The sequence below is a fragment of the Naegleria gruberi genome (genome assembly GCF_000004985.1).
Source record: "Naegleria gruberi genomic scaffold NAEGRscaffold_39, whole genome shotgun sequence".
NCBI classification, from domain to species: domain Eukaryota; phylum Heterolobosea; class Eutetramitea; order Acrasida; family Naegleriidae; genus Naegleria; species Naegleria gruberi.
In genome coordinates, this window is record NW_003163288.1 from 213,525 (window position 1) to 236,022 (window position 22,498).

General features: G+C 33.3%; 11 protein-coding genes and 2 non-coding genes across 13 annotated transcripts; 8 read left to right on the forward strand and 5 right to left on the reverse strand.

The window, feature by feature from the left end:
• Positions 1-117: 117 nt before the first annotated feature.
• On the reverse strand, positions 118-1,989 carry NAEGRDRAFT_50875 (uncharacterized protein; the record flags this gene model as incomplete). The annotated part of the gene is made up of 1 exon (XM_002674596.1): positions 118-1,989. The coding sequence occupies one exon, from the start codon at positions 1,987-1,989 to the stop codon at positions 118-120; it is 1,872 nt and encodes a 623-aa protein (XP_002674642.1).
• Positions 1,990-3,133: 1,144 nt separating this feature from the next.
• NAEGRDRAFT_70293 (uncharacterized protein) lies at positions 3,134-4,009 on the forward strand (the record flags this gene model as incomplete). The annotated part of the gene is made up of 1 exon (XM_002674515.1): positions 3,134-4,009. One exon carries the CDS (start codon positions 3,134-3,136, stop codon positions 4,007-4,009), a length of 876 nt encoding a protein of 291 aa, XP_002674561.1.
• Positions 4,010-4,381: 372 nt separating this feature from the next.
• NAEGRDRAFT_50876 (uncharacterized protein) lies at positions 4,382-6,037 on the reverse strand (the record flags this gene model as incomplete). The annotated part of the gene is made up of 1 exon (XM_002674597.1): positions 4,382-6,037. The coding sequence occupies one exon, from the start codon at positions 6,035-6,037 to the stop codon at positions 4,382-4,384; it is 1,656 nt and encodes a 551-aa protein (XP_002674643.1).
• Positions 6,038-6,616: 579 nt separating this feature from the next.
• Positions 6,617-7,177, reverse strand: NAEGRDRAFT_70295 (uncharacterized protein; the record flags this gene model as incomplete). Its single annotated transcript, XM_002674598.1, has 1 exon — positions 6,617-7,177. One exon carries the CDS (start codon positions 7,175-7,177, stop codon positions 6,617-6,619), a length of 561 nt encoding a protein of 186 aa, XP_002674644.1.
• Positions 7,178-7,354: 177 nt separating this feature from the next.
• NAEGRDRAFT_50877 (uncharacterized protein) lies at positions 7,355-8,551 on the forward strand (the record flags this gene model as incomplete). Its single annotated transcript, XM_002674516.1, has 1 exon — positions 7,355-8,551. One exon carries the CDS (start codon positions 7,355-7,357, stop codon positions 8,549-8,551), a length of 1,197 nt encoding a protein of 398 aa, XP_002674562.1.
• A 113-nt stretch (positions 8,552-8,664) lies between these two features.
• Positions 8,665-10,668, forward strand: NAEGRDRAFT_80593 (uncharacterized protein). The gene is made up of 3 exons (XM_002674517.1): positions 8,665-10,142; positions 10,214-10,244; positions 10,291-10,668. The coding sequence occupies exons 1-3, from the start codon at positions 8,780-8,782 to the stop codon at positions 10,523-10,525; spliced, it is 1,629 nt and encodes a 542-aa protein (XP_002674563.1). The 5' UTR covers positions 8,665-8,779; the 3' UTR covers positions 10,526-10,668.
• A 103-nt stretch (positions 10,669-10,771) lies between these two features.
• Positions 10,772-11,083, forward strand: NAEGRDRAFT_70298 (uncharacterized protein; the record flags this gene model as incomplete). The annotated part of the gene is made up of 1 exon (XM_002674518.1): positions 10,772-11,083. The coding sequence occupies one exon, from the start codon at positions 10,772-10,774 to the stop codon at positions 11,081-11,083; it is 312 nt and encodes a 103-aa protein (XP_002674564.1).
• Positions 11,084-11,285: 202 nt separating this feature from the next.
• NAEGRDRAFT_70299 (uncharacterized protein) lies at positions 11,286-12,281 on the forward strand (the record flags this gene model as incomplete). Its single annotated transcript, XM_002674519.1, has 1 exon — positions 11,286-12,281. One exon carries the CDS (start codon positions 11,286-11,288, stop codon positions 12,279-12,281), a length of 996 nt encoding a protein of 331 aa, XP_002674565.1.
• Positions 12,282-12,316: 35 nt separating this feature from the next.
• Positions 12,317-15,706, reverse strand: NAEGRDRAFT_50879 (ras family small GTPase; the record flags this gene model as incomplete). Its single annotated transcript, XM_002674599.1, has 3 exons — positions 12,317-14,625; positions 15,282-15,504; positions 15,641-15,706. The coding sequence occupies 3 exons, from the start codon at positions 15,704-15,706 to the stop codon at positions 12,317-12,319; spliced, it is 2,598 nt and encodes an 865-aa protein (XP_002674645.1).
• Positions 15,707-17,228: 1,522 nt separating this feature from the next.
• Positions 17,229-18,031, forward strand: NAEGRDRAFT_80594 (rab family small GTPase). The gene is made up of 2 exons (XM_002674520.1): positions 17,229-17,536; positions 17,578-18,031. The coding sequence occupies exons 1-2, from the start codon at positions 17,309-17,311 to the stop codon at positions 18,001-18,003; spliced, it is 654 nt and encodes a 217-aa protein (XP_002674566.1). The 5' UTR covers positions 17,229-17,308; the 3' UTR covers positions 18,004-18,031.
• A 1,326-nt stretch (positions 18,032-19,357) lies between these two features.
• NAEGRDRAFT_t462 lies at positions 19,358-19,444 on the reverse strand. The gene has a single exon. It is a non-coding gene; the product is annotated as a tRNA-Tyr (tRNA).
• A 139-nt stretch (positions 19,445-19,583) lies between these two features.
• NAEGRDRAFT_t456 lies at positions 19,584-19,656 on the forward strand. Its single transcript has one exon. It is a non-coding gene; the product is annotated as a tRNA-Lys (tRNA).
• Positions 19,657-21,099: 1,443 nt separating this feature from the next.
• NAEGRDRAFT_58715 (uncharacterized protein) lies at positions 21,100-22,496 on the forward strand. Its single transcript, XM_002674521.1, has 3 exons — positions 21,100-22,005; positions 22,049-22,186; positions 22,270-22,496. Exons 1-3 carry the CDS (start codon positions 21,226-21,228, stop codon positions 22,459-22,461), a joined length of 1,110 nt encoding a protein of 369 aa, XP_002674567.1. The 5' UTR covers positions 21,100-21,225; the 3' UTR covers positions 22,462-22,496.
• The last annotated feature ends 2 nt before the right edge of the window (positions 22,497-22,498 follow it).

Genomic DNA, 22,498 nt, shown 5'->3' on the forward strand with positions numbered 1-22,498 from the left:
GTTAGGTATTTCATTGGGAACAGGTATTGGTCTATGTCTAGAATCCTTAGCTTTTATTCTCTCAAAAGTTTTTGTAATTTTGTTAAAGAATCTCAAGACAACGACAATTGATTTTATTTACAGAACAGAATCAAAATTCTTCTTTGCTGACTTTAGCTTATTCTTGATGGTATCAGTAAAGCTGGTATTTTTTGAATAATCATTTGGATTTGGTCTTTCTCTTCCATGCTTCTCGTAAACTCTATCTAGACGAGATTTGTGTGAACTTTTAGTTTCTTGTGGTTCTGAAAAGTCATCATAGTCATAGTTATCCTCATTCACTTCAACGAGTTTGATATTGTCATCAATCTCAATTCTTGTCTCAAAATCTTCATTTTCATCCAATGAAATATTAACAGCTGATCTCAAGTCGTTTTCTTCTAATTTGTCGAATGAGGAGGAAATCTTTTCAGCACTAACATTTTGAAGTTGTCTCAACTTCTTAGCACGAGCTCTATGTAATATTTCTCTGCCTTCCAAAATTGTTTCGTCACTCATATTTGATCCAGTATAACTAAATCTTTGAATATTACACAAAGTTCCACATCTTTCAATAAGTTTGAACATTGTAATAAAGGCAACAACAATAATTAACAATGGGAAGTAATCGACAATAAAACCACCAAGTAAACCAAAAATACGAAGACCATCTACTCTCAAAGCTCCATAAATTGCAAAGTAGGCAACACCATCATCAGGGTCGACACCAACCATCTGCAAAAAGTTGAAACACATAGTCGGAATGGCTCTGCACAATAAGAGAGCTGTATAGAATAAAGTGTAAGAGTCAGTGTGATGAGGAACCATTTGGAACAAGTACAAAATTCTAACTCTATACATGGCAAAGAGGAGTGTTACAAGGATCAACCCCAAAATGAGAAGAGCAACTATCTGGATAGCAAAACGATCTCTCATAGACATGATTATCAACTCTAAAATAGATAAACTCAATCTCTTGGTAGCATAAATGTTCTTGAAGAGAGGTGTAAATTCACACCACATGATAATCAAACCAAATGGAACGAATGCAAGAGCCAATAATTTCAAAAGTAGAGATCTCAAATATTTAACATAAATCCACTCTGGTTTTTCTATAATTGTTTGTACAACCTTTGGTCTTGGACTACGGAATGGAGAAGCAACTTTCATGTCAGAACTGTTTTCCTTTGAGTGAATTACATCTTGCAAGATGAATGCCTTCTTTTGGAGATGTTTCCATTGATATTGTTTGGAACTAAACTCACGAATAGCTTTTTGGAGCAATCTGTGAATCTTTACACAATCTGATCTTGATAAATCTTCAATGTTTTTAGGAAGCAAACCATCATCAACATCTCTTGAGGTGGATCTTCTAATTGCCTTATTCAACTGTGGGTGATCGCGAATCACTTCTTCGACAGTCATCATTATACGCTCCACATTCTTAAATTGTTTGTGTGTTGAGTCGACCTTTCTTTCCAATATCTTACAAACTCCCAAATAATCCAACAATTCATTTTCCAATTCCTCTAATTCTTCCACAATAGTTGGTGTAGTAAATTCGTACAATTGCAATTGACGTTCGTCATTAGAGGTTTCCCATAAATATCTAGGAACTGCAATTATACCATAACCAATGAAACCAACCAACAAGACCAAACCATAAATATTGGATAAACTCAAACCCAGACCAGCTATCAAATCTAGTGAAATTATCTGAGCATTGGCTGGATCATTCGCATTAGAAATTGCAATGTAAATGCAAAATCCTCCCAAACCAAGACCTCCCACAAGTAACATAATTGAGTAGGTAATCAAGTTATCCAAAATAGCACGAAGCCATCTGAAAATTGCCAAGAATTCACCGGTATACAAGTAACTCTGGAAAATTGGTAGTAAAATCCAAGATAACACTTGTAGTGTCCAATATATAACTCTCCACATGGTTACAAGTGCCGGATCAGGCTTCATCTTTTTGTTTAATTTATCATTTGAAATTGCCTGTTTTCATCATCCACATGTTGTTTGTTGTTGTTGTTTAAATTCCATAATAATGATTGATATGAAATTTGTATTACACAATTTAACCAAGTTTTAAATTCACAACATTATAAAGTTAAATTACTTACGGAAGCTAAATCTATACAACATAAGAAAACAGCCAAGAAGAGCAATAAATAGGTAATTAACAATGGAATGTACAAGAACCAAGGGAATGGGTTCGATTTGGTGTAGTACCTCAACAGTGCTACAGAGGCAATGGTTCCTAAAATCAACGTAAAAGCCAAACTCACAAAGAAGAAGGCATCCATTGAGTGTTGTGTATCTACATTGGTTCCATTCGTAAAGTTATATGTATTGTTGCTATTGATGATAGGTGGAGAAGGTCCAGCTAAAATACTATTAGCAATCGGATAGAGTATATTAGCCAAAAGGCTATCCGAGGTAGAAGAAGATACCTCTCCCTGTTGATTCATGTTGTGTTACTCTCTCAAATCAACACCTGTGTTCTAATTGATGATCAAACGCACGGAAGAAATCTTTGATTTTTTGTGTTTTGAGTTTTAATAATAATTGAACATTGGGTTACATCATGTAGCAAAAAGAGCACTCTTTCTACTGGTGTTCTAATTAGCCATAAAATAGAGAGCAAAAACAACGTCCAACAACATTTCTAATGAAAATTAATGGCGATTATATTTATATATGATACCAAAGCTATCCGTTAAGAAATTTTAAAATAATAATGAATTTATTTTATTTATAATTGAATTAAAGAAAGCAACAACAAGCATCGATAACACCTCATAATTAATACCATTATTTAGCCTAAGAGAAGTTAGTATGGTCATCAACCCAAAACATACCACAAACCCTTTATTAATAATTACATCAAATATCGTACTTCCGTGGCAAACGATTCATGAGAATCAAAAGGTGACGGATAGTACCACGAAGCTTGTAATCGAAGTGGTAATATTCCAAAAAACTTAAACATGTTAACCTCAATACACCTCAGGTTTTGGAAACAACACCCAAATTTGCTTGTTTGGTACTTTGACATATTGATGTATCTCATTGCTGCTACGAAACATGCTCTGTCAGTAAGAAAAAAATGTCAGGTAATGATGCCAGTGATTGGCTCTGGTCGAAATCTGACCTGGTTCTGTCATCCCTTCAACAACAAATGCCCCAAGGTCAAAATGGTAATAAACCACTTGCCTTTGGAGAATTATATAGACTTCAAAACTTTTCTCCACGAGAATATACTCAAGCTTCTATAGGGCTCACTATTGCTTTCATACTTGGATTTCTTGCTTTAGGTTTGATTATTATGATTTTCTTCAGTAGAAACAAGTATAGGAAAACTATGGTAATGAATCAAAAATTCATTCTCATGTTAGTTGGATTGTTATTGGCAATTCAGATATTTTCATTGATTTCAAGAATAATCTTTGAAGCCATTAGTTTGGATATTATTGATGACATATCACTATTCATTCAACAACAAAATGGAACAGAAGCAATGCAGAATGCCCTCGCTACAATGAATAGTACAGTTACTGCAGCTGAGGCTGGAGTTTCAGATTCTCCTATTTTTGCTATGGCATTCTTTGGAGCAATTTATATATTCACAACATCTGCCAATTTGGCTGTCATTACTTTGATTGTTACATTTGTTTCCTTTGTTTTCTTCAAGACAATCAAGAGAGGTGGAACTATTTCCAAGAGTCATTATGTTTTCCTTTCGATTTTTGGAGATGCCTTTGGTGTTTTTGTATTTGTGATTGTTCTATTGATTAGTTTGACATTGGGGATTGTGTACTTACTGGTATCAATTGGTCTCTCATCTGATTTCCAGACAGGATTATATATTGGTGTGTATGTTCCCTATGTTGTACAAATTCTGTTACAGACTATTCTCTTCAATGTAAGTTTAATTGTCCACCTCTTTTTACTTGAACTCACACTTAATAGTTCTCTGCTGTGAAAGTTCTCATCATCATCTCTAAAAACTCCAATCCTCAAAATAAGGGACAATATCAGAAGCCATTTTTCAAAGTAATTTCTGTACAGATCATTTTGACTCTTTGTGCCTTTATTCAACTGATAGCAACATTGATTGGCCTTATTCAGGGATTCACTTATTCGAAATTGCTCTTCTTCATTTTCAACAATATTGGAATTATAAGTTTTGCTATTGTTGCAATTACTTTATATAATCCTCTTTTCTCAATTGAACACAAACAGCTCGATAATAAGAATGATAGCGCTCTTACTTCTCCAAGAAGTAACAAACAAATTGTTCCACAAGAGAAACCTACACAGGATAATATTTAAATTGATTTTATTTCCAACTCTATTAGATGGAACTAATTTCTGTATAGGCTCTCTTCTTTCTATTGTAAAATACTAGAGTAAGGATTATCACACCAACAATAACAAGGAGGAGAGCAGCTCCACCAATTGATGCTCCAATAATAATACCTAGATTATCTGAATTCTTACTTGGTTCTGGAGTGATATATCCTCCTAAATTGGAGGCATCATTGTCATTTACATTTGATGTCAAATAGTATGGGACAAATTCAAAATACTTGGATGGACTCAATTTAGTGGAAATGATTTCATTCATTTCAGATGTAGTCAATTTAAGAGATTTATCAACTTTCTTACCCCAATAATTCAAGCTTACATTGAGCTTTGAATTAGCTTTTTGCACACAGACATCTCCATTGACTGTTTCGACACTATCAAAAATGTTTTTTTCAATCCTCAAGTTGTTATTGATTGCATTCTTAATAGTGAGAGAACATTTACCAGAGTTTCCTGTTAAAGTGTTACGTACAAACGAAAGGGCTCCAATATTGTCAAAGTTTACAATACTATAGAATCCATTGACTTGACAATTTACAATTTCATTTTGTTCAAAAACTACTGAATCAAAATTGAATAATGGTCCACCAATCAAATTCAAAGGTATTGATGGTAATCCAGAAGATGGGGTCAAATTAATCACCTTATTGTTAGTAAAGCGAAATAATTTCATGTTGTAATTCATGAATACGGCAAGACCATGGATATTCTGGAATGTACATTGTTGGATATCAAAAACTCCATTAGATACATCTGGTTGATTATTGGCAATTGCTATTCCACTCTCTTTCATATTGAAATTGTCAAATTTAACTCTGAATGCAGTAATATTATAGGAAACTATACCGGATTTGAACCATTTAAAGTCAACATTTGTCAATTTAAGGGAAACTCTCTCAGAATTAATACCTTGCCCAACATTGTCGAAAACAGTGTTCTCAACAGTGAATGAATTCTTTGCATTCTTATTGTCAGATCCTTTGTGGACAAAGGTATTTCCTATTTTGGAGAAATAACAATTCGAAACAGTCACTCGACAAGCATTTTCTGGTAATGCAATCAAAAGGACGGTTTGCATGTTTTCAAATTTTGATTCAGTTACATGGAATACATGTTCTCCACTAATGATACGAAATAGGTTGTATCCACCATTCATTGTGCAATTACTGAGTTTAATAGAATCCAGTGATTGTTGAATGTCAAAGGTTTGAACAGCCTTCAGTCTTTGAGACTTGATAACAGATACTGAATCCAAATCTAAGCGTCTTGTTTGGCCATCCAACACAAACGACCACATTTCATTGTTGAAAGATGGAACTGGTTTTGTTCCTTGGAACACATCCAAACTCATGAATTGTACGTGCTTTCCAATTTCTAAACTTCCATTAATATTGATAGTGATTGGTTGTGTAACATTGGATGATGAGTAGAATACTACTTGAGCATTATCTTTAATTGATAGGATGCTATCTTGTGGAATGTTCAAGCTTTCCTTGATGAGCACAAGTCCTTTCCATTCAATAATAGATACTTCATTTCTTTTAGCACATACATGTTGAATGTTGTAACTCACAACCATTAAGATAAACAAGTAAATGGCCAACACTAAGCGTGACCATCTACTCAAAGCTAATACGTTCATTGGTTATGTTTCTTTTTTTTCAATCAGAATAATATATATTGTGTGCAATTTTTAAATGGTTTACGAACAGAGCTGTTTAGAAAGTAGGTAGGAAAAGTGAAAGGCCCATTTCCTTAAAGCCATTCCATTAACATTGAATAATATTTTCCGGTAACAGGCAATGCTTGTTTTGGATTCATTCGGCAAGACAAATCAAAAGCGAATGCAAATTGAAAGCAAATTGAAAGCAATAAAAATGGGTCCGCCAAATCTACAGTAATAATAAGAGAATGCACTTGTACAATTCTGCAAGCTTAATCCCGTAATCCCTAGCTGCTAACGCACATTTCGATATTTCTCAACGGAGAAATTGGACTTTCCGAACAACACCGAGAGGCTCCACAATACGGTGAGCATTAAACCTCAACAGTAATGAGGAATAGAAAATTTTCCCAGCACTGCACCTTTTTTTAAACTTCCTACATTGATTAGCTATGTTGCATCACAAGCATGAGGAATTATCATTAAGGTTATAAATGTGGCTTTGCTTTTTTGGATTTTAATTGATTGCTAGAATTTTAGTTTATTATAAATTAGCAATTAAATCAAATCAGAATATTTCGTAATGAGATTTGCCAACTCCTTCAAGTATTTTCCATCAATTTCCAAACTAAATTGTTCCAAAGCAGTAGAATCAACATCAATCAAACCAAATACCTGTCCATTTTGAGAATTAAACAATGGTACACAAATTTCTGAATTAGAAGCACTGTCACATGCAATATGTCCAGAAAATTCATGAACATTTGGCACCACAATAATTTCCTCTTTTGTAATACAAGCTCCACACACTCCCTTTCCAAATCTAATTCTTGTACAAGCTAATTTACCATGAAAAGGTCCTAAAACAAGTTCTCTGATTGGTTTATCATTTGTTTTCACATCAATCAAATAAAAACCAAACCAATTAATTGGATGACCATTTTCCAGAAATGTATTATAAAACAATGAAGCACAATTTGCAAGATTTGCAATTAAATTACTTTCATCACTCATCACACTTTCGATTTCCTTCAGTAATTTAGTGTAGGTTTCCTCGGAGATGGGTTTTCTCTCCGAAGGTTGATGGCACTGATGATTTTGCTCGGAGAGTTGATGCATTTTTTTTGATTTTGTTTTCCAATTCACAGTTTGTGTTGTAATCTTTCGCATGTGAGAAATAATAGTTTGAAAATTCCACATTCAATTTTCATTGTAAACTCTTTTCACACAACTTTATCCTAAAACTGTCAAATACAAAAAAGGATCCAATATTCAACAACAAGTTACTTAAAAAAAATGTCATTATCACTACCACCTCCATCATCAGAGAGTTTTGTGAAAACTATTCTCTTCTCCTCCGAATCGGTGACAGAAGGACATCCAGATAAATTATGTGATCAAGTTTCTGATGCAGTTTTAGATGCTTGTTTGGCTGTTGATCCGATGAGTAAAGTTGCCTGTGAATCATGTTGTAAAACTGGAATGGTTTTGGTGTTTGGAGAGATTACATCAAAGGCCAATATTGATTTTCAAAAAATTGTGAGAGAGACAGTTAAAGAAATTGGATTTGATGATAGTAGTAAAGGATTTGATTACAAGACATGTAATGTTTTGGTTGCTGTTGAACAACAATCACCAGATATTTCACAATGTGTTGTAAAGGATGGATTGGATGAGAATTTGGGAGCTGGTGATCAGGGAATGATGTTTGGATATGCATGTAATGAAACAAGTGAATTGATGCCACTATCTCATTTACTTGCAAGTCAATTGGCTTTAAAATTGACTCAGGTTAGAAAATCTGGAGAATTGAAATGGTTGAGACCTGACGGAAAGACTCAAGTAACTGTAGAATATGAAAAACATTCGAATGGAGAAATGATTCCTAAACGAGTTCACACCATTGTCCTCTCCACTCAACACGACGAAAGTGTCACCAATGACCAAATCAAAACTGACATTAAGAAACATGTCATTCAAAAGGTTATTCCAGAAAAATACCTCGACTCTGAAACAATTTATCACATCAACCCATCTGGAAGATTTGTCATTGGAGGTCCACAAGGAGATGCTGGATTGACTGGAAGAAAAATCATTGTCGACACGTATGGAGGTTGGGGAGCACATGGTGGTGGAGCATTCTCTGGAAAGGATCCTACTAAGGTTGATAGATCTGCCTCCTATTACTCCAGATATGTGGCAAAGAATATAGTAGCTGCTGGATTGGCAAAGAGATGTTTAATTCAAGTTTCGTATGCGATTGGAATTTGTGAGCCATTGTCGGTTCATGTCGAAACTTTTGGAACTGCTCAAAATGGATTGGATGATTGGAAGATTTTGGATATTGTCAAGAAGAATTTCAATTTCACACCTTACAATATGATTAAGGAACTCAATTTGAGAAGACCAATCTATTCCAAAACTTCAGCCTATGGTCACTTTGGAAGATCTGAATTTCCTTGGGAACAAATCAAACCTCTTAAACTTGATTAAAATTAAATATTATTAAATAGTCATTTACAATATTTTTAAATAGTAAATATTGTTCGTTACAGTTCCAAATTTGCACCATGAACTTGACACTTCAAACTTCCACCACAAAAAAAAATTCTCAACAACTTTGCCAATAGTAATTTTTCCCAATCATTTTTGATCAACCATTTTCAGAGCTAAAATAACAATCGGAACAAGTAATAATTAGAAAAGAAGAATACAATTGTAATGGCTTCGATTTTTAATTTTTTCAAGAGTGGAGGTGCCTATTCGAAGAGTAATACTGGAGCAACATCAAGTAGTACTAGTTCTACTAGTGGTGGTAGTTCAAGTAGTAGTAGTAGTGGTGGTGATGCTAGCAGTGGTACATCTTCAAATGAAACACCTTTGAGCAGTCCTTCTCCGAATGATAAGAGTGCTGTAATAGTTGAGACAAACAAGGAAGTAATTGTTGATCAGAGCTCTACTTCAAAGGAAAAATCAACATCTAGTCAAATTGTGGATGGAAAGAATTTAATACTGTCAATTCAACCTGATAGTAGACCTGTGTTTAATGAAGCTGATCTCACAGATTTGATAAAATTGAAAGAACACTTACAGTACAAACCAAGTGTTTTGAATTTGATTGCTGTCTATCAGGCAGAAATTCAAAAACACGTAGAGTATGGTGTTAAAAAACCAAATAAGAAGGTACTCAATTATCAAATTGAACCAGCTCCTACAAACACAAAATATGTCTACTTGACATCATCTGGTTTACCAGGAGTTTATTGTACTAATAATGATATGCTAGATTATAGTCACTATCAAGCTCTTAAGGAAGGAAAAAGTGTCACACATTCATTCGATTCTCAAGATTTGCCAAAAATTGAAGAAACTTTAAAGAACCAAACTCAAATTTCATCAAATTCTTCAATTACAAACAAGAGGAAGGAATTGGAACAATTAGAGAAACAATACACCCTATTGATGCGCGAAAAGGAAAAATTATTGATCGATAGAGCTGCAGTACTTTCCCCTGAAGAATTGGCAATCATTGAAGAGGAAGAAGGCAAAAATAGAATCAGTAATCAAGACGATGATCAGTGGGAAATTGAAAGAAAGAAGAGAATTATTGAAAATGAAAGAAAATTGATCGAAAAAAGGTTAGCAGACGCTAAAAAGCACAGAAATGTTCGTTTCTATTGTAAGGGAGAATTGGAATACCTCACTAAATGGAATGACCACTTTGTGAAGACTAACAGTGAAACAGCACCAAAGGGATTGGATGATATGCTGAGATACAAGCTAAATCCAACAAATTGTTTTGATTTAGGTGCTGAGGAAATTCACTATAGATTTTGTGAATCCCAATTCCACAGATTAGCAGCCAATCCACTGTATGGATCATCCTATCCAACTGCAAAACTTATTAATGTTGAATATGTTGTGAATCCAGTCATTATGAGAAGATTTAACGCATGCAAACAAGAATTAGCTAAAAAACATGGCTTTATGCTCGAAAGTATGAAACCATTGCTCTTATTCCATGGTACCTCTGATACCAATATGGAGAATATCTTAAGGACCAACTTTTTACTGAACAAGATAGGTAAGTCATTACACTTTTAACAATTCATTTTAATGATGATCACATATTTGTTTTTTACATTCTTTAAACAGGCTCAACAACTGATATGGGTTGGTATGGAAAGTAAGTATTGATAGCCTTTATCATTTATTAATCTTCTATTCCACAGAGGTTTTTACTTTAGTGAATATCCAGGATTATCTATGGGTTATGCCAGAAATCAATATTTGTTAATTTGTATGGTTTTGATTGGTAAGGCCTTCCACATGAATCAAGTAGAAACTGGTAGAGCTATTGAACCTGGTTATGATTCACACGTATCTCCTGATGGTTGCAGTGAGGTCATTATTTTCAACCCAGATCAAATCATTCCTCTCTACAAGATTCAATGGGTGCAACAATAACATTATTGTAAAAATCAGAAAGGGAGGTCATCAATACGATGGTGCCATGAATCTGGATCGTACTTTAGACTATCCCTAATTTCATAATTGTACATATTTGGAAGATGCTCCAATAAAGCAAATCGACTTATTTATTAATATTTAAAAATCTAAAACATCCAAATTATCACAAATATTAAGCAAAAAAAGCACAACAACAACAACACTCAATCACAATATCGCAATAATTTATTCAATATCATCAATATGGTAAAAACAGTTACAAGAGGAATTTCAGAATATGACATTGTGCACTGTCCTCCATCTCACACCTATCATCCAACGACAAAGAAAGAACTCCTACGAGAACACATCTCATACGAACAATCCAGAAAAAAGAATTATCCAACAATAGGTCCATTCCAAAATATTGAGGAATTCTCAAATGGTACTGAGGAGGAATTGAAACATCTTCGAATGGACATGCTTCGTCAACAAATTGATCAAGATATCAAGGAGGGTTTTCCAGATTGGAATTTAACAGATTCATGGTTTTCAAAAATCAATTCTTCATTGTAAACTTTTAATATTCTTGTAAACAGAATTAAAAACTTTAAATAACATTAAAAAAAAAATGACAGCAGGAGGCTTACCTTCATCATCCTCTTCCGCATCATCCGATGATGGAAGTCAGGGTGCTAATTCTATTCTCCTCTCACTCTTTAATTTTTATATGAATAATAATTTTAATTCTTACAATAATAATTATAATTCAATAATGATGGAAAATTCCAATCAACAGCAACAACAATGCGATGCTGGTCAATATTGTTTGGCTGATGGGTTTTGCATTACGGAGGTATCACTCATTCCTACTTGTATTTTAGCCTTGATCGTTGGTGTTTATACTTGTCATCAGATCAGGAGACGATTTGCACATGTTCGGGCAAGTTGGATGTATTCATTGACGTTTTTATGTTTTGCAATCATGATGACAGACTCAATGTTTGTTCATTGCTTTGTTCCAAGACCAGATCCACAAAGCAAGTATTTTGTAATTAGTATGATTGTAAATTTGATTAATCTGGGAGGAACTACATCAATTGCTGTTGGATTTTTCTTTTGTGGACTTGCTGATATTAAGTGGATTGATGGAGATTCATTCCAATCCAAGTTGGCTTATGGATGCTCTTTTGTGGCTGTGTTTTTGGCTTGGTATTTGGCTTTGATCAATCAATGGAAAAATATGTTTTTGATTTTATATGGTGGAATGGTTGGGTTGTTTTGTGGCTTATATCTTGTCATGCAAATTATTCTATTGGCAAGAAGTACTCACCACGAAGGAGAATCCGAATTTAGAGCAATCATGTATTTCATCTTGTGTGGTATCAGTGGTGCTGTTGGGTTAGGAGCTGTTTTCATTTGGAGAAATCAAATTTGTAGCATGATGGGTCCAGTTCTATCTCCATATCTTGGTCCTACTTTTGTTTGGTTTATTTTGAGTGATGTGGCAGTCTATTTCCTATTCAAATATGTAGAAGAAACCATGAGTTTGAGAGATACTAGTCAAGTTGAAGAAAAGAAGAAAAAAGTCTATCCAAACTATAATCCATATACCAATGTTCAATATGCACCAATGCAAAATCAATCCTACATTGGAAATGATGGAAAAGTCTACACTTACACAAAGGTTTCCCAAAACGAACACGAAGATATTGAGCTCATGCCAAACTCTATCTTACCAACTCACAGACATCACACTAACAATGTATTTTAAATTAAATTATTTATTAGAGTTATTAATTTACAAATTTAGTAGAACTGCTTGAGTGGGGATTGTTTTTGAATGAGTTGTCTTATCAGTACATTTTCAAAGAGATTAGCAAGCTCATCATTACTCTTTGCAGAAACATAACAATATGGTACATTAAGTTGTTTAGCTCTTTCTTCCAAGCTGTGGTCAGTGGAATTTCCACTTCTATTTTGTACAATAACAATTGGTATTTGTGAAATATCAACTCTCTTAACAAACAAAATTTCTTCGATGAGCTCATTGATGGCAACAATGGAATTCTTTTGCTCTTCGGAACAAACGAGAACAAATGCATTAGAACTAAAGATTCTTTCATCTAGATATTCTTCATCATCTCCATTCATGTCCAACAAGTTCACTTTAACAACTTGATCATAAACTTTCAATTCCTTCAAATAGAGTTCTTCCTCAGAGTTTGGATCTTGCTCAGTAATAGTTCCTTGAACATAATTGTTGAGCAATCTTGATTTTCCTACAAGCGGTGGACCTCCAACAAAAACTTCAATTTCGTCTGGCAATGCCTTTGTGACGGTAATGTCACCAGAGCCACTAACTTCAACCTTGACAGTAGAGCTTAATTTCTTTGATTGGAAGAGAAGAGTGACATGTTGATTTCCATTGACAATATTTGTGTTGTCCAATTTAGATGTATAATCAGTAGAATCTCCCAAAATGAATGAATAGGACAAGTCATTGATATATGAGACACCTTCTTGTTTACCTGTTGTGAAGGTGAACTTGAGTAAATTCTTAAAGAAGGAAACATTCTTTTCAATCTTTGATGGAGTTGCAACTTTTGGTGAAGTCAATTCAATAAGTTTAGCATCTGATGGAGTTGCTTGGTATCCGAAACTAGTAAGAAGAGCAATAATCTTTTCCTTTAAAGATGATGGACATTCCTCACTAATAATTCTATCGATGGACTTTTCAACAAAACGTGGAGATTCTGCCTTGACAGTCAATTGATGATTGGCCTTGGCGTTTAACAATAATCTAGCCAACTTGACTTGCCCAGATTCAATAGCTCTATGAAGTGGAGTTCTTCCACTGAAATCTCTAACATCAACATTAGCATTATGTCTCAATAACCATTCAGCAATGAGATAACTCTTCAAATCAATTGCATAGTGGAGTGGATATCTTACTTCATCCTCAATAACACATGGATCATTGACGTAGGCAGAGAGTTCCTTTTCTTGTTCAGAGAAAATTTCAAGTGCCAAATCAGTCAAATAAACATCTCTTTCATGTGAATAGTTTTCGGAATCTGATGAGAAATCCAAACCTTCATCTTCTCCGCCTTGGTCAACTTCCAAAGATTGCAAAACAATGAGCAAGAGATTTTGTTGTTTTGGAAGCTTTGAAGCTTTCAATCTCAATCCTTCTTCTTTCAATAACTTGTAGGCTTTTCTATTGTTTTCCATCAATGCAAAGAGTAAAAGATTGGCTTTGAAATGGGATTCTTCATCGACAAGCATTTCAATTCTAGACAATTCTTCCTTTACAAAATGATCCTTCTTATTGATATGAATCAATTCTCCCAACAAGGAAGCATCTTCATGTAAAATTGAGATGAAAAGTAACTTTTTAAAGCATTCTTCAGTAGGTCTATTAGTGGACAACAAGTCAAGAAGTAAATCTTGCTTATTTTCTCTGGCATATTGTTTCAATTGATTTTCAACATCAACATTTTGAACAATTTTTGTTGTTTCAATTGGTTTTTGTTTCTTCATCAATTCTTTCAATAAGTAAATATTGAAAATGTCATTCACTTGATTGAAATCCCTAGCATTACAAGAAACGAAAGGCAATTTATATTGTAAAGCTTTCTTTTCAACAAGAGAGTGAACTGATCTTGCCTTTTGCATATCTTCTTCATCAAGAATATCCAAATACTTTTCTTGTGATTCTAAAATATCACTCTTATTGAGAATGATAACAATTGGTGTTTGATCAACATTACCAATTGATTGTTGATTATCAAGATTTGTTGATGATCTATTGTTAATTTGATTGACAATTTCATCAATCATTGATTGACATTGTTCAGGATCATCAAGAACACTACAAACAATCAAGAAAGCATTTCCATCAGCAATAAATTGATGTTGCAATTGTTTAAATTCACTTCTACCTCCACATTCATTAATATTTAATGTAATACTATCATTATCAAAATAAATAGTTTTGTAGTAGTGTTCAGTTACTGTAGGAACATATTCTTCTGTAAATTGTTTGGAAATGTATTGATGAATAATTGATGACTTGCCACTTGCTTCACTTCCCAATACAACAAGTTCTAAATAATCTGATGGAAAGACAGGTGAAAATTTAGTACTTGTACGTGTTGTAGTGTTGGTTGTAGGTAAATGTAGACTATCTTCCATTGTTTATTATACAGAGTGTGGGTGTTGATGTGTTTTTTTTAAGTTGAAGTAGATGGTTATGTAGGTAACAATTGACTATTACATTGACATTTGATTAGTGAGGTACTGTTTATATTGAGAGGGTGTATTAGGTAATCAGTTGCTGAGAATAAGCAACACTCTTCTACGATCACACTCATTGGTTATGATTCCTCAATAAATAGTTGAGTGGAATCAAACATTTGTCCTCAATTGGTAGTTAGATGATGTTTATTTACAAGGAATACTGATGATTTTAAGTGGAAGAATATTGATGATTTGTGTTAAGTGGAAGAATTTAACTAAATATAAATGGAGTTAATTGCTTACGCATCTAAGGTGAATTGATGAGTCAATTCTTTGGTCTTTTCCAATTGAGCATTTGTTTCTAGATTTCTCTTGTACATTTCGTCTACTTCGTCCATCATCTTTTTCATATCATTGGTTCTCTCGATAGCTGTTTCTTGCACTCTACCCATAAATTGATTAACAAGCTCGGAAAGCTTCATTGTAAAATCTAATCAAAACATTAAATGATCACTTGATAGTGACAACTTACTATTCAATACACTTTCCATCTTTTCATGAATCTCGGAGAGTCTCTGTCTAGCATGTTGCATATTAGGATCCAAATAATCTGCAGCTGCTCCACCTGAGGCTGATGATCCTTGTTGAGTTTCAAAAGAATGATTTCCACCTTCATTAGTTTCCTCCAAAGTGCTTCCTTCCAATGAATTTTCATAGCGTTGTTGATGTTGTTGTTGTGGATAATGAGAAGCTTCCTCACAGAATTGTTGTTCTCCCGATTCATAGAGATTAGAATCATTAACAAGACTAGAAGAATCATCACTTGCGAATTTTACTCGTTTAGTTGACTTTAAGATTTTGTTCAAAGGCTTTGAAAAATTAATTACTTACTTGTTGGTGATCGTCTTGGATCATATCGGTACTTTGGAATGTTCTCTTTTCTAAGCTTGTTGACATTTTTTTTAAGTTGAGTCAACTAAGGCTTGTTTCTTGAATGCAAAAATATGAACTTTTTGGCGCCAAAATTCTTAAAATTAATCTGAAAAATGTATTATTTGATGTAAGCGGTCTTGGACTGCAATTATGATACAATCAGGAGGGAGGTTGAAAAGGTGAAAAATATTGATGAAGAATATGAACACACTCATAGGTTATCAGTCCGAACAATCTGAAATGTTTCATTTCACAAGATCGTTTCCAACATAAAGTAAAATCCGCATTATTTTTTCAAATGCAAATGAAATTTTTAATTTATTTAAGAAATACGTTTACGTTCAAAAACATCCAACCTCAATTATTAATCCAAAAAAAACACAGCACGGAATTGATAAAAATATCATACCTACTGTAAGTCCAAAAAATGAAATGGTTATAAGAAATACCGAGAGTTTTCGATAAATTATTGAATAGGAAATTGCAAAGAAATAATCATTGTCATCATTATAAAAACAAGGCACCTTTGCACCCGCATTCATTTCTACTGACATTGTGGAATTCTTAAATGTAGCAATCTTTGGGGAAGGAATATAATTGGTTTCGTTCTCAATTTTGGTTACATTGCAACTACTTCCAACAAATGTTTCATTATATTTGGATGAGGGAAAGTATTTCTCAGTCGTAAAGAGTGTTGAATTATGAGTTGTTACAAACATTTTCACAAATAATCCTTTTTCCCACTCATCACAACCTCTACGTTGTTTAGCACAGTATGAGGCAATATAAAGATTGCAATCTGACACTTGGCATTCATGTTCCGGCGCTGTATGGACCAGAATACTAAAGTAAAGGAAAGTGAAGGAGACAATTATAAATACTATTAAAGAAATTATTCCTATGATGATAACGTTGATGATATGTCCATGTAATCTCTTCTTATGTCGTAATAATAATTCTTTGTTCTTTTTCCAATTTTCTGTTTCGGCAACAACAGAATAACAACTCTTGTTAATTTGTGCAAAACTTGCATATGAATCTATTGAAAGAAATCCAAGTATCAATGTTAATTCATCAGAATTTAATTTATGAAAGGGAAGTGTCATTAACAATTTCTATTGGATGCACGTTTAAATTATGGAGGGTGTGCTTAATTGTATTGGTGTTTTTTTGACATGCAAATCCATCTCATTTGACTTTTTAAAATATTCTTTAATATAAATGGAATATTTTAAACGAGTAGTATGCCACACAGTAACGCACTCACAGTAGTGGCATATTTTTTTGGGATGTCTACAAGTCAGATATACAGGTGTTGAGAAAATAAGAATTCATGGATTGGATGAGAAATACTCAGTTATTGTTGAAATTACTGAGTTCCCTTTTACATATTGGAACGATAAATTTCTTTCGTCACAACTACGTCATCATTTGCTTCAACGGATACTTTCCAATCCCAAAATAGAACCAAAAGGTGTATTACTTGCAGAGAACAATATTTATTACGCGCTCCGAAGGCGGCAACTTCAAATAAAATCAAACAAAAAAAAAGAGTTCAAACCAAACAACGAAACTCTATTGTAAAATAGCTTAGAATATATTATTTAAAAAAATATTTGATCAAAAATGTCGTTAGTGAGTGGTGATTATAGACCATGGGATTATGATATCCTTGTTAAAGTATTGATTATTGGTGATTCTGGAGTCGGGAAGAGTTGCTTACTTGTTCGTTATAGTGATGATGATTTCTTTGAATCACATCTTACAACTATTGGAGTTGATTTTAAAATTAAAACACAAACATTACCAGATAATAGAGTAGCAAAGATACAGTTGTGGGATACTGCTGGTCAGGTAAGTTTTTATTTCTAATATTTTCTAATAATTTCAAATAGGAACGATTCAATTCTATTGTGTCTGGATATTATAGAAGTTCAAATGGTATTATGATTGTATTCGATTTGACTGATGAACAATCTTTTAGAAATGTCAGTAAATGGCTTGATCAAATTAAGAAACATGGTGATCCTTCGGGTCCAATGGTTCTTGTTGGAAATAAGGCTGATTTAACATCAAAGAGAGTTATTGATTCTCAATTAGGAAAGGAATTAGCCAAGAATTTAGGAATTGAATATATTGAAACGAGTGCAAAGAGTTCACAAGGTGTTGAACAAGCTTTTGACAAAATGTTACAAGCAGTTGTAAAGGCTCAAAACTATATTGAAAGTGGACCAAAGAAGGACGATAGATATTCGAATTCTTCATCTTCCCTGGTGGTGCAAGGACCAAAAACTCCTTCTGGTAGTACTTGTAATTGTTGAGTTTAAGTAATAAAACAATTCATTTTACAAAAGTTTTATCATGTCCAAAGTATGATTCATAGAATTTTGGACGATAATTGGGAGAACAAGTGTACACTAGTTTATCAGACGAGAAAAACAACCTTTCAAGTGAAAACGCAAAACTAATTGAGAAAGTTGAAAATCTTTCAAATGAAAATAATAATTTATTGGAAAGAATCAAATTATTGGAACAAGAACTGTCAAAATTAAAACAATAATGTATTTATTTGGTTTTACATCAACATTATTAGTGAATGGATTGAGCAAGTTTTTGATATTCTTAAAGAAGAGGAACATCTCCATTAGAAATTGTTACAAAATATATTCGAATATATTCGAAAGAGGAAGAAACTCAATTGTTGAACTTCATACTAATTATTCTCAAAATAGCCCCGATTTCTAGAAATCAATTGAACAACAAAAGCACTTGAAAATGTCAGGAGCTTTTAATAAATGGCAAAAAGATGAATTCAAACAATAAAATTACTGGAAATTCATCCTTTTTCAATTTTTCAGAGATCTGTTGTTGATATTTCGGGAAAGTGAACTTGATTACAAGTTCCAGAATTATACTAATTACTAATACTAATGCAAAACAATAATTTTAAAAAAAATGTGGCTGGAAGATCTAGTGTACGATATAATTTATGATGTAATGGAAGAGCGGAAGAAAGAAAATTCACTCCAAGGCAATGTTTATATTTGGGATATTGTAAAACAAGTTCAAGAGATTATTCTTGAAAAAGGTGAAGAAACTTATTGGATGGTGGGAAATCCAATTGTTGAAGAAGAAATTTATGAGGAAATTAAACGAGAATTGAAAGAATTAAAAAAACAAGCTCGAGAGGATGAGGAAGAAGTGGAAATTGAACGAGATTTTAAAATTATGAATAATATAGATGAATATGATGATGATTATGATGATGAAGAAGAATTTGAAGGAGATGAAGATTATGATGATGAGGAAATGAATGAGGATTTTGATGATGAAGAATATGAACCAGAAATGGAGGGAGAAGAAGTCAATTCACAAAAAAGAAATAGAGAAGAGTATGGAGATTGGGCAGATTTTGGTAAACCAGCAAAGAGTAAAAAGTTCAATATAATATATATAAAGGAATGACCACCAAAATGAAATATATCAAAATATATTGCAAAACCATCTTGCTTGACAAGATATGAATCACTTTGTTTCGCAGTTAGTGCAATCTCTTTAATTCAGAAAACTACTAATGTAGTTTGGCACTTTTCAAACCTCTATCATCCAAGAATTCCATAATTATCTTATTAAAAATTTTGGATTATTCAAAAATATAATATTTAGCCAAAATCATCCGATGAGACGGAATCGAACCGCCGACCACAGGATTACAGTGTTTCTTGCTACAGTCCCATGCTCTACCAGCTGAGCTATCATCGGTACATGTTTTTAAATAAAGGATGAAATATTTTATTGTAACTCTAAAATAAATTATTGGAGAACACAATGTCCTTCAAATGGATTGTAGATGATGATTGCTTAGCTTTGTTGTAAATAAGGCGATGATTGTATTAAGTGAGCCCGTCTAGCTCAGTCGGTAGAGCGCAAGGCTCTTAACCTTGTGGTCGTGGGTTCGACCCCCACGGTGGGCGATTTCTCTTTTATGTTAATAAGCATTTTTTAATTTTCTCTGACTTATCAAATTGTCTTAACTTTACCAAATATTCCAATAAATTCAATTTACTGAGCTTTATGTTCTTATAAGCATCTACTATTTTGATTATTTCAACAATAATTAAATATTAAATTAAATTATATTAATTAAAAAATATTTGAATTTAAAAAACATTAGTCTGACTCCCAGATTTCACTCTCTGTTAGCTCATGCTCAGTTCTGCAATCTGACCATCATACAGTGTGAAGGCTATGATTTGCTCAGTTATCCTGCCTCAACCGGTTCACCTTTCATTAGGACCCTAGTTTCTCCTTTTTCATGGGGAGGTACTATGGTCACACCGCTATTGGCGCAGACAGAACATCGTCACCATATTGCTAACAGAGGAATGAGTCTGAAGAACCATCCCTTTGCCTGACGCTGTGGCAGAGAACCATCACAGCTACCTCCCTACAGTAGCCCAGCTTGTCTTTATCATCAATTCTCGAGTGTGTAAAGGTAAAAATCTTGGAAAATATTAAATAAATGTGGTTTTCAAAAATATGATCAAAAAGATGGATCAGTGGCTTAATGAGGATAGTTACTATTATTGATCCTTGTTCTTGTCTTGGTGAGGTTCTTCTTCCTTCCAACCCTTTTCAAAGGTGTTGGTATCGACACGATCTCGTGTAAGTTCTAATTGTAATTCTTCATCATGATTCAAATTCTTTAAATTCCAACTGAAGGTGGTTCGTTGCTGGTGAGATAATTCACTACTGTGAATACCAGTCTTGGAGTAGTACTTGCTACTCAACTTTCCACTGTTCCATTTCTATATGAAATTTAAATTCCTCTTCCGAAATCGAAAAACTAACCTTGATAAACTTTTTAAAGTAATGTTGTATTTCCTCTGTATTTTCCAAATCATCTTCAATTCTCAACTTTTTATTATTTAAAAGCCACAATCTAAATTCCTGATTTTTCCTATAATAATCATTCATTGTTAATTTTTCAATTGGTGATGAAGTTGTTATTGTAGATGATGAAGAAACATCTTCTCTTTTCTGTATCTTCTTATTCAACTTTTCCAATTTCTTTTCCAATTTCCTCTTCTTTTTATCCTCTTCATGGTCGGAATTTTCTGATGATTTATCTTCCTCATCTTTATACTTTCTCTTCTCGGCTGTCTTTTCCTTCTTTCCCATTTTTTCTTCTTTACATTCTTGATGATTAATCCTTTTGAAAAACATCATCTAATCACCAATTGTCATTCAGTAGGCCTAAAATCCACTAATAGTAGGAGATACATACGAGAGAGCTACAACTTTTTCCAACCGTCCATGTGCCTGATGAATATCAATCATCATGTAATAATCACATACCTTCTTAATTGATTGGTCAGCAAAAGAATCAAAAGATGAAAAAAATGTTTTCCATCTCACGGGTCTCTGCCGTGAATGAAGAGAATGGTCTGAGCAATGTTTTACAATCATCAGTCAATAATAATACTACAAACAATAATACTAATGTACAATCTCAAGTAGTAGTTGGATCAGGAAGTGGGACAATGCCTGTAACCACTACATCATCACCATCAAATAATATACCAGCCGATCCACAAGAAATTAAAAAGAATAATCGATTGACAGTGATACAAAGTAATAATCAGAGTTTCTATAGCAATATGAGTAGTGCAACAACAACAGAAATTAATTCGGATAGCAAGTTGAATCAATTGTCGACTTTGTCAACAGAGGAAGGAAGTAGTGGAATTTCAAGGAGAACAACACCATCATCACAAACTTTTGGAGAGGGAGGAATTGAAGGATTGTCAAATTTAGGGAGAAGAGGAAGAAGAGGATCTTTAGAACATGAAGTTAAACATCCAGTGGCTCTTTCTAAAACTCTAGATCAAAAAGTACCACTGATGGAATTTATCGTTCAAAAGAGAGTTGAAAATTTGGAATATATCAGGAAATTCCATGAAGGCCAAGTGTTTTGGATGAATACTGTCAAGGTCTCTCCTTCAGAAATTGAAAAGGCCTATCAATCACAAACATTACAAAAGAGATTGGAACAATGGTTTACTTTAGGCATGTCAATGGCTCCACTTATACAAATTGATAATGGATATGAATTTGTTAGAGCATGTTCACAATTATTAGAAGAGTTTGAATACCACTTTTCTAATATGGCTGTTCAAGGAATGAAAATTCTCAAAGCATTTACCAATAATTTTGTCGATGATGACACTCCACCTGTAATTACCTCCCAAAAGACAATCAAACCGTCCATTCACAAATCTAATGGTTCAGTTGTTTACGAATTTTTGCAAACACCAAATATTGTAAGTTTTAACGAATTGCAATATTCTAATAACCACGGTTTAGCCCTGTACACTTGATTATTGTCAAATAATTTTCTCTCTTTGTGACCTTCTGATATTTGTATATAGAAAGTTTCTCGATGAAGCTAATATTGGGTCATCTCTACATGAATACATTGTGAAATTAGATGGAAAAATTAAGGTACGTATTTAGTCAACAAACCAATTTAATATTTCAAATTATTATAATATTTCAAATTATTAATAATTCGAATAATAATTTAGAATAATTTTATTGGATTGATTTCAAGAGATATTAGTGCTCTAGCTATACAGATTGTAAAAACCAAGTTATCAAATGTACAAAATATGTTTTCATTGACACCTCAAGTAAACAATCAACCTATTACTAAACGTAAAGGTGATGCTGATGATTCCCAAAAACAGAAGGATGTCGATGAATGGTTTGTAATATAATTGTGGCCACTCGTTAGTAAAATTAATGTTGTTTCAC

Excerpts from the sequence above, each read along its gene's own strand:
- NAEGRDRAFT_80593 (XM_002674517.1), top strand. The coding sequence starts at position 8,780 with ATGGCTTCGATTTTTAATTTTTTCAAGAGTGGAGGTGCCTATTCGAAG. Across the intron at positions 10,143-10,213 it reads CTTTTTACTGAACAAGATAG|GCTCAACAACTGATATGGGT; the intron begins GTAAGTCATTAC and ends TTCTTTAAACAG. Across the intron at positions 10,245-10,290 it reads GATATGGGTTGGTATGGAAA|AGGTTTTTACTTTAGTGAAT; the intron begins GTAAGTATTGAT and ends TCTATTCCACAG.
- NAEGRDRAFT_80594 (XM_002674520.1), top strand. The coding sequence starts at position 17,309 with ATGTCGTTAGTGAGTGGTGATTATAGACCATGGGATTATGATATCCTT. Across the intron at positions 17,537-17,577 it reads TGTGGGATACTGCTGGTCAG|GAACGATTCAATTCTATTGT; the intron begins GTAAGTTTTTAT and ends AATTTCAAATAG.
- NAEGRDRAFT_58715 (XM_002674521.1), top strand. The coding sequence starts at position 21,226 with ATGCCTGTAACCACTACATCATCACCATCAAATAATATACCAGCCGAT. Across the intron at positions 22,006-22,048 it reads TTTTGCAAACACCAAATATT|CCCTGTACACTTGATTATTG; the intron begins GTAAGTTTTAAC and ends ACCACGGTTTAG. Across the intron at positions 22,187-22,269 it reads AATTAGATGGAAAAATTAAG|AATAATTTTATTGGATTGAT; the intron begins GTACGTATTTAG and ends ATAATAATTTAG.